The sequence below is a fragment of the Lactuca sativa genome, chromosome 4 (assembly GCF_002870075.4).
Source record: "Lactuca sativa cultivar Salinas chromosome 4, Lsat_Salinas_v11, whole genome shotgun sequence".
In the NCBI taxonomy this organism is placed as follows: Eukaryota; Viridiplantae; Streptophyta; class Magnoliopsida; order Asterales; family Asteraceae; genus Lactuca; species Lactuca sativa.
The window spans coordinates 191,848,394-191,858,944 of record NC_056626.2 but is presented as its reverse complement, the minus strand read 5'-3'; the positions used below and the strand labels follow the sequence as shown (position 1 = coordinate 191,858,944).

Sequence of the window (10,551 nt, the reverse complement as noted above, 5' to 3'; positions counted from 1 at the left end):
CCGACTTGAGGGTGTTTTAGAATCTTCTATTCCAAAACAAGGGAGAGAACCAAGGAAAACTTATGGTGGTGGCAAAGCAACTGATGGTGGTGATGATCACGAACAAATACCAAAGTCTAATGATCTGAAGGATAATGTAAATTCGGCATCAAGAGGAAAAGAGAAAGTGGTTGATGATAGTGATGAGGAAGAAGAAGATGAAAATGAAAAGTTAAGACGCAAGGCTCGTCGCGCAGAAGTTGACAAAAATCATCGAATTGTCCGGGAAGCCGAAGAAAAAGAAAGGAAAGCCCGTGAAGCCTAAGTCACTCTGGAAACTCAAAAGCTTCTTTTTCCTGCTTGTTCTATAGAGCGTATCATGAACGAAGGCATCGATAATCCAAGTGTTTACTGGCTGGAGCCAGTTACTTAATTTGAATTAGAAAACACTTTGGATTTGCAACTTGATTTTCCCATGACTCCAAAGGCGTTCTTGTTTTGTAGTTTTGACAGAGTTGAGAATGCTCTTGAGTCTGATAATGATGTCAATCTGTTGCTTATCTCTTTTTATCTCAAGCACATGAATCCACAGTACGAAACATGGAATTCAAAGAAAATAATTGTGGTGAAGGTTTATGGCCCCATTGAAACTAAAAGCTTCTTGAATGCTTGTTTCAAGGTTGCACGAGGAGCTGCAAGTTTAGTGTTTGAATTTACACTCGTTGATTTGTCATGTTTGAACCCATTTGATTGGATTTCTTTGTTGCTTCTCTTGCTAAATGATGAAAACAAATTCAAACCACTTGTGGCACATCTCAAAAGGTTGTTGGTTTGTTACATCCAAGAAATTGGGAAGATGGATGTGGAAATCGCGATTGTCCTTCGCAAGAAACCTACAGTACTTCCTAAGGAGCCTATGAAAGATCTTGACAAGATGAAACTAAGAAGAATACGAAAGGATGATTGGAGTGTGGAATTTCAAATACGAGAAAGAGTTGATGTTGATTTTCATAGAGTTTGCTTCTTTCTACCTGACAACTATTTATACTCCACCCCATGCATGGAATACATCTTGGAGTTGATAAATCAGTGCAAAGTGAACAGTGTTGGGGATAAGAAATGTTTCATATATATGATTAATTGGTACATCTTGGTTCGCAAAAATCTGCTGGGGATAATGCCAAAGCTTTTCGTTGTTCAAAAACGCCAACAAAATTGAAGAATTTTCCTTCCTTATTGACACAAAGGGGGAGATTGTTGGGATGTTTAGTATTTTGTCAGTTATGTTTTGTACTATATTAGCCCATTTTGTAATGGGTTGGACCTCTCCACCCGGTCTCTAATGTTTGTAGGGTTAGACTATATATAGTGCATGCATGCACTGTATTAGGGTGTCGATTGTATTTTGCCCTACTTGCCTTTACAGTAGAAGTTCTTCATCGAGCTCTTCTAAGGCATTGGTTTTTAATCATTCGACACAATTTTGATCTTTGCATTCATTGTTTGATTTACTTTTCTATTTAGAATCTATCGATCAACTCATAATGATTCTAATAACTTGCATGCCCTTCCACGGCGCGCATGTCTGGGTTCCAGCCTATAAATAGCTCATTTGTGCTCTTTCCATTCCACACATCTCCAAATCTCTCTCTCTCTCTCTCTCTCTCTCTCTCTCTCTCTCTCTCTCTCTCTCTCTCTCTCTCTCTCTCTCTCTCTCTCTCTCTTTGTCTCTCTATCTTTCTATTTCACTCCATTTTGGTAGGAATTTTCTAAGATTTTAAGGTATTTTGGCAAGTTCTGAGGTCCCTAGGAGCCTAAAGTCTAGTAGCTATCAGCCCAAAGTTCCGCCAGTGTAATTTCTGGACTTTTGTCTAGAGAATCCATGTAAGTTAAATTACACTCATCTTACTTTTATGTAATTTATATTTAAATTCATAGTCGTTATTATGAATTTATAAATAAGAACTATCAGTAATTCTAAGTTATAATACCGAATGATCTACTTACGGGAGAGGTGTCTAGAATGGTCACGTTGGTTTGGTTGTTGGATTTTAGAAAGACTATACACCGAAATGATCCTGCCTCCCAATTGTCCTACCTAGCGGATCCATATTTTATAGAATTTTTAGTATTCATTGGAATGATTGATAGGTATAGACTATTTTTCAGTCATGTAGACTATTAGACTAATACTTAGTGATAATGATACTAGGTTACATCAAAGGAAAAGTCGGTTCCTAGAAGTGAAGCGTTTTCCGAGTTTCAAGTCATCACTTTAACAAGTGAGTGCATATTTACTTTCATCTCACACATAGATATGAAGTATTTAAGATAATTATATGCTATATGTGCCTATTATTTGTGATCTGATATATATGCTAGATGAACGAATTATACATGTTTTACTTGATTTAAACTGTATATGTATTTTTATACCTATAAATATATTGGGTAGAGATGGGTAGATGTAAGATGATATAAATGATGAGAGCTGAAAGATGTAATAGAAGATGAGAGGCCTTGACTTTAAAGATGATCTAGTCATCTAGCAGAGTATAGATGACGACCACAGACTATTCTAGATAGTCTAGTGGAACGCTAGCAGGCTCGCAACCTATAGGTGTTTTTGAACTAAGTTTTCACTGAGTGTACTCAATCCCCCCCCCCCCCCCCACACACACACGGTTGCCTTACTGACATATATTGCTAACGAATACCCTAGGCATTGTTGTCTATCTTGAAGATGATACTTAGGATAGGTCCCTCAAATAAGATGTCTTAGGGACAGAAAGTGAGGATAACAGAAATGGGTAATTGGGGTTGAATGATTTGATGAAAAATATATAATTAAAAGAAATTATTTATTGTCGGTTGAAACCCCTATGTGCTCACCAGGCTCCCAAGCCTGACCCACTCAGTTTCTTGTATTACAGGTAGTGGTACGAGGGTATAGGTGTGATGATTAGAGGAGAGATTTATGGATTATAGCCCAGTAGAATAATAGATGTATGTTAGACCTATATTATTTTCGTTTATATCGATGTACTGAATTGATGATGGCATCCTAACGTTTTTAATATAAATAAAATACATTTCTTCAGAAATGCTTTGATAATATTATTATCATGTTTTTGGGAACAAATTTTGCAGTATTATTCTTCAAAAAGGATACTCTGATTTTAAATAAGCCAAAAAAATCAGTCTTTTGTAGCCATGAAACTTGAGGATCTCACAAAAACAATCTAAACGAGAATCGAAGATCTCGTTAGTAGGAGTCCTTCGATATAAAGAAAGTCAAAAACGAACATCGGACAAGAGAATTATGAATTTTTAACAGACTTTAATAGTCTAATCCTATTAAAAATATAACTTTAAAATAAATTCAAAATTAGCCGATGGATTCTAAATGAAAGTTGTAGATATCATTAATAGTTATGTGTGGGTATAAAATACATCGAAAACGGAGCCTATATGAGGGAGATATGAATTTTTGGAAAATCTGAAAATCCGCACGTGTCGACAAGGTGTGCGACATGCACTGACACTCCACCCAAAAGTCACCACATGTCATAGTTTGAGAGAAGCCACGTCAGCAGGAGCGACCAAGTGTGCGCGTGCACCCATTTTCAGGCTATATAAAGATGTGTTTTTCAGCCATTTCTCTTTACACCTTCCTCCAGAATCGCTCTAGGACCCTTTCCAACCTTTATCCCTTTACCCCAGAGTTTCTGACCACTTCTACGAAGCCATACGGTGTCAGATAGTCGATGAATAGAAGCTCTTGGATCAGAGTCCTGCTCGCATACTTCTCAGTTTCGCTAAAAGCTATGTAAGTTAAGCTACACTTATTTTATTCAATTGTAACTTTTAATTATAGTTATAGTCATTATTATGAACCTCTAATCAAGTTTTATCAGTGATTCCAAGTCATTATATCGACTGATCTACTTATGGGGATGATGTCTAGGTTGGATTTAGTGAGGTGTTTTAAGTGAGATTTCCAAATAGTATACTCTGTATACCAAACGGACCCTACCTCCGATATGATCCTACGTGGTTGTTCCTTACTTGATAGATCTTGATGTAGATATCGGGATTAGTGGGGAATCTAGTCTGTCATTAGTCGCCTAGATTGTAAGATTAAGACTCAGTGACATTTATACCTAGGTCACATCAGAGGAAAAGCTAAGGTACTAAGGCGAAGTTCTGACCAAATTCTAAGGCATCCACTTTTATGAAGTGAGTGCATAGTTACTTTCTGCTTACACATAAATACAAGCATTCTAAATGCTTAATGTTATGTGTGCTGTTTAGCTATGTTTAATATATTTGTGTAACATGATATAGTTATTACTTGATTAAACCGTATATAAATTATTATACTTAAAATATGGTTGGGTAGTGAAGGGTTGTGTGAAATAAAAGATGATAGTTTGTGATAGGTTAGTAAAGGGATGGGTAAAAGTAATAGTAAATGAGAGGCTGAGGTAAGGGTTGTGCAAGATAACAATCTGTGACCCGTTGTACTGTAACTAAAGTACTATTATATTGTTGTGTCTAGTCACCTAGAAATATATTACTTAGTAAAATGTTGTGCAAAATAATGAGTTGTGACCTGTTGTGTTATGACCAATGTACTGCCGTACTGTTGTGTTGTGCCCAAAGTACTATTGTATTGATGTGCCTAGATGTTTAAGGAAGGATAAATGACAACTGCTGCTAATAAAGATCCTTTAGGAAGGACCCCTCAAGATCATTATTTAAAGATTAGGAAGTGAGGATAACGAGAACAGGTAACTGGGTTATTTGTTTGCTGATATATATATATATATATATATATATATATATATATATATATATATATATATATATATATATATATATATATATAATTAAAGATTATAATATTGTGGGTTGAAAACCCTATGTACTCAGCAGGTTTCCCAACCCGACAAATTCAATTTCTTTATAGCACGTGTAGCAATACAAAGATACATGAATGACGAGAGATTCAAGGAGATGTAGACTGAGAGTCTAAGAATAATGTAAGGCATGTTTATGCTTTTGTTTTGTATCAATTATGACATCCCAAGATTTTATAAATCAATGAAAAACATTTATTCAAAAATACTTTTACGTTTTAGAATTCACACCGTTATGGGGCTAAAGTAGGGCAAATCCACATTGTTGGCTATGTGTATTGAGTACATAGTTGATTCGGATTAGCCATTTTTAGGTTTTAAAATTTATCATGTAGGCATAAAAATGAAAATGAATACCCTTGTGTTCTTGAGTAATGACAATCTTGGCAAATGGATTCAAAGGATAACCACTTAGACTCTGATACCAATTGTGAGAGTAAAAAAAACGAACAACAATGAAACTAATAAGTAAGGTCCTAGTATCAGTCTGAAATGATCCGGTCGAAGACTTGAAAATCAACTTAGTATTTAATGTAAGAAATAAATACGAGTAATAAATAAGAATAATCAGAATGTTCTTATTGACAGTATTCAATATGCTTGAAAAATGAACATTACAATGAAGTCTTACTAGCCTATATAATGGCACATTTATACATTATTTTAACCAAAGGAATAAAGAGATGAATACTAGTAATAGTACTATGACAAAAAGATATTGTTGATCTTGTTCATAAATCTACTACAAACTAAAAGACAAAATACAACTCCATTGCTCGCATAAACACTTTCTCGTACAAACACCTCGGATAAAAAAGCTTCTCGGATTACACATAACTTCGGATCCCACACTAAGCTCGGATGAGCTTCACATCGGATGGTTGGTCACTTCTTGTACTATCAATTCGTCCTCTGATTATTATATTATTAAATATTAGTTTTAAAACTACGGTATTTCCTACGGTTACCATTTTCACTTTATTTATGTTTTGTGTAATATTTGAAGTAATGCTAAATGTGACGGTGCATGAAAGTAATATATCCCACATCGGTTCATTGAAGAAAGAAAAGAGAGGTGAGACTTATTATAACAAAGACATAACTCAAGAATAATGGAAGAGAAAATTAGTTCTTTCGGTTCTTATAATCAAGGGATACAACCGATTTAATTAGTAATTACAATGAACTAGAATTTGGCATTCAATTTGAAGTTATTTCTCTTAGGTTTAGAAGGTTTGTATGATTTACAAGAAGATCACATGCAAACCTAAAAACCTCATTGAGAGCATCCATAAAGTGATATCCACAACTTGTAGATGTTCAATTGGTTTTCATTAATGGAAGGAACATCCTTGATGACCCTTTTATGGTGATGAAGTATGCAATTATTGGGGTAAAAAAAACAACAGCAAAATGCCATTATATTGAAAGGTGACTTTGACAAAGCATTTAACTCTAAACTGCGAATTGTGTAACTTAGTTATTGCATAAATGTGCTTTCGCTCATCATGGAGAAAAGTGTAAACATGGTTGCTTCACCTTCATGTGAACTTCTGTGTCGCTTAGTGAATCCCCGAAAAATGAATTCACTCTTACCTTTCTTTTTTATCATCGTTATGGAAATTTTAGATGTGTCATTATGCATAAAACCAGCTTTCTTAGAATGTTCCATAGAATCTGGACACCTTGCAAGGGCCCACAATCTGACATTTATTGCATGTCGATGATTTTATGATCTTATTTTCCTTGGTAGTCACTATCAAATTTCCAAAATCTTGCTAGAATTCTACAGTGCTTTCAGTTTGTCTTGGTGTTGAAGGTTTTGGCTCTAATTTATGCAATTCTTTCTCGACATGTCATTCATTCTTATTTTATATATCTTGGGCTCACTATTGGGGCCAATACGACGCTTACAATCCAATTATCAATAAATTTAATTCAAATCACTTTTCATGAAAAAACAAAAGTTGTTTCCTTCGGTAACCTGATAACATTAATCAAATCAGTTTTTGGAAGCCTATCATTTATCAAACCACTATTTCTCACTCTTTAAATTAAGTTATTGTTGAAGCGTTGAATCTATCATCAAGAACAACTTTACATAAAGTAAAAGTAAGGTAAAGAAAAAGTCAACCACCATGAGAGGTATTAACTATTAACAATGGCAACAAATCTTATGTAACTATTTCTCATATAATCAAATCAACTTCACGATTCCATCCACTGCGAAGGTGGAGAGCTTGTTTTTGTCTTCTCTGGACCTGCAAAGTTCCATTTCTACCCCTTATCAAAACATAACCACAATTGCAAATTTCCATATTTGCCCCTTGGAAATATGTAAACCTTTATATAAATAAAAAGACGTGAATACCATGAATTCCACGCATTTCAACTTCTCGCAGTTCTTGAACAAGTGCACAGCAACAACACATGATATGTGACAGAAAGTCATCACACCACCCACCCTAAGTAACATAAAAAAAAAAAATCCAATTTTTTTATTTAAAAAAAAATAAACTTTCTACAAAAACTGAAAACAGAATCCACACTTAAGGGATGTATCCTTTTGACTTAATAGACTTAATTGGTTAAGCCCTTAACATTTTCCTCCCAACTCCTCATGTCAAAACTGATGAATATGATGAAAACTGTGTTGTTGGAATGTAAGGGTAAAATGGTCATTTTAGTCTGGAAAAGGGTACCGTGATATTGAGAGTCATCCGAAGCTTCCTCCTAATGCAAGAGGTATAGCAACAGCATGATAATATTAGAGAATAAGCCATAAGCTCATTGCAGGCTTCTCCTGAAGCTGTTCAATTATTGACAGATAGATATGGTATAAATTAATAATATATAATTAGGGCAAAAAAAACTTTTAGTATTTTTTAAATTCATAAAGAATCTTACTCATGTGCCTGTTTGTCGCCACAGATGCAATCTTTGAAAATGTCCCACATGGAAAGAAGAATGTCTTCATGCCTACATAAATTTTTATTTTTTAAATTCTTAAAGTATATTGCTATACAGATGGAAAAATATTAAGAATTGAAAACATAAACATATTACATAATACATACACATCTTAGGCTCTGAACAACAGCCAAGTAGATCTGAATGCCATTCTTGATGCCCATATGATGTGCTTCTGCAACAACACTTACTACTTAGTATGTCATAAATGACCATTTTACCCTTACAATCCAAAAAAACAAATTTAACTTGTAAGGAGTCAGAAGGAGAAAGAAAATCAACCTTGAAGTTGAGTGTGGCTTTGTATTTGTAATTGTATTTTTATCACTCTCATCTTGAGCTTGTTTATTGGTGTTAACATTTGGATATTGAGGCTCTGTTTCATGTTGAGAATTTGAAGCAACAACTTGAGTGACCTCAATCAGATGTTGAATAACTTCACATTGGCCTACATCTAAGTTAGCTTGTGATCTTTGTAGTTCCATATGAAGCTTTTCATTTTCTTTCTTGATAACTTCCTTGAAAGGCAGATTTGGGTAGCTACAAGAAAGTGTTTTCTTCAAAACAACAGTATCAGTATGTGAAGGATCAGGCTTCATGATAACATCTTGCACCTTTCTATCTTCATCATCCAATGTGTATTCCCTTTGATCCATTTCAATATACTCCAATCTTTCCTGAAAGAAAACAAGTCAAAACAAGATTTGATAATCTTTAGAACAAGATGACGTTTTTAGTTTTATATACCCTGACTCGAGCATTATCAACAAGAGTGATGAGTGGGATAATCTTTAAGTATCGATCAATTTCGTTTTGTGCTTTTCTGAATTGATAAACAATGTTCCATCCCATTGCAAGTAAGTAGAGATAGCTTCGATCTTGACAACTGTTGACTAAAATGTAGGATCTTCTCAATGCATCTTCAAGTTGTTCTAAAGGTTCACGTGTTTCTGGATACCTTTTCAGCTCACTGATTTTGAGTTGTTGAAGAAGATTTCCAATCAACTTCAAATGCGTTGCAAATTGTTTGCAGTTCTTCTTGTGTAAACGAGCTGTGTTAGCAGCTTGGACAATCATCCCTATTAGCTTCACTGCATCTAAACCTGTTAGTTGGGCTACATTTGCGATTTCTCCAAAATGTTCCCATGCTGCAGCCATTCTTCACACTAATTCCCAAAACCCTAAATTTCTTCGCTTGTTATGTTTCTCAGAGAGGTTCAATTATTTCTTTTGTAGAATCTTCAAAGGATCTTCGAGAAATGGAATTGAATTCAAGGATCCTCAATAGTAGAATCTGGTAGAGATTGAAATTAATCAATATTTAAATGCGAAATGATAGAGAAAAGGAAATTAGAGACACGAGATCTTAGAGATTCTCTGTTAGCTTTCGCTTTCTTTATCTGATAAAACGAAGGATTGATTAAAAGAGGAACAAATGGTAAAAATACGAGCAACATATATCGGAAATTTACAGTCTTCAACTAGAACGAAATTGAGAATAAATAAGTAGATCAAATAAAAAAAAACATAATAAATTATAATAATAAAAAAACAGCGCATAATTAGTAAACAGAAAAATTTTCAGATTCACTTGAAGTTGACCTTAATTGCAACAGATGCAATTTGAAAGAACAGTAGGCATGCATATTAGTCTGTATTCACTGACAAAAACACACGCAAGAGTGTGAAACTAAAGAAAATAGAAAAACTGAAATGTTCGATAGATATGGATTTTTACCTTTGGTGTTCAGTCTTTTAGGGTTCATTGAGAAATTTGCTAGCTTTTTTTGCTGGATAAAATAAGTGCAGTTGTTCGGTGAGCATTGATGCAGAAACAATGACTAAGCATTTATTTGCTGGATTGGTTGGTCAGAATACAGACGAATTACGTCGTCGTCTTCTTCTTCCTGATGATAGATTTCAGAGCATTTCTGGAAGAAGTTGAACCTTTTCTTTTTTTCTCTCTCTAAAGCAGTTGGAGTTTGGTTCGGTGTCGTTTGTCTCTGCTCTAGCAATGTGTGTGTGTGTCAGAGAGAGAGAGAGAAAAAGAAAGAAAAGCAAAGTTGTATGATATGGGATTAGATAGTTTTGTCTATTTGACAAAATTGTATTTCATTCCCCTAACGATTTGTTATCTTGCATATGAAAGACCTATCTAATGCAAATGGTTACAATCAACCCTTTATATATCTAAAATTAGGTTTTAGTATTCTTTTTCAATTGTTTTTAAAATATTTGACAAATAGTAAAATAACTTAAGTAAATTATTGATCAAATCAAACAACTCATGTTTTAACCAAATATATAAACTAAAATGAAAATATGTCTAATGCTTTGAATTTAGTTATTGTGTAATATGATATAATGATTTGAGTAAGGTTTTTTTCAAGAAATCTAAATAGTGGCAATATCAGATTGATCCAACAATGTTGTGGGGAAATGTCTTCACATTGGTGAAGATTGATGCAAGATAACAAGGTTTCAACACAACTAACACGAATCATTTTTGGTGCAATTTTATTAGAAATGTAAATGAGGAAGGAGTAGATGCATGTATAGGGAGCATACTCTTCTACCAATAAAGAGTTCAATTATATAGGTTTTATGATTTATAAGGAAGGAGATATAGATCGAGGCAAAAGTCACCCATCGAATAAAGAGGGATCAGTTAAAGTGGAGA

General features: G+C 34.2%; 1 protein-coding gene across 1 annotated transcript; it reads right to left on the bottom strand.

Moving 5' to 3' along the window:
- Nucleotides 1-6,924: 6,924 nt before the first annotated feature.
- On the bottom strand, nucleotides 6,925-9,942 carry LOC111882119 (protein MID1-COMPLEMENTING ACTIVITY 1). Its single transcript, XM_023878485.2, has 8 exons — nucleotides 9,610-9,942; nucleotides 8,619-9,165; nucleotides 8,154-8,548; nucleotides 7,979-8,046; nucleotides 7,809-7,880; nucleotides 7,604-7,710; nucleotides 7,273-7,366; nucleotides 6,925-7,162 (listed from the first exon to the last, which is right to left on the bottom strand). The coding sequence occupies exons 2-8, from the start codon at nucleotides 9,027-9,029 to the stop codon at nucleotides 7,110-7,112; spliced, it is 1,200 nt and encodes a 399-aa protein (XP_023734253.1). The 5' UTR covers nucleotides 9,030-9,165; nucleotides 9,610-9,942; the 3' UTR covers nucleotides 6,925-7,109.
- Between the last annotated feature and the right edge of the window lie 609 nt (nucleotides 9,943-10,551).

Excerpts from the sequence above, each read along its gene's own strand:
- LOC111882119 (XM_023878485.2), bottom strand. The coding sequence starts at position 9,029 with ATGGCTGCAGCATGGGAACATTTTGGAGAAATCGCAAATGTAGCCCAA. Across the intron at positions 8,047-8,153 it reads AAGCCACACTCAACTTCAAG|AAGCACATCATATGGGCATC; the intron begins GTTGATTTTCTT and ends GTGTTGTTGCAG. Across the intron at positions 7,711-7,808 it reads GGCGACAAACAGGCACATGA|CTTCAGGAGAAGCCTGCAAT; the intron begins GTAAGATTCTTT and ends ATAATTGAACAG.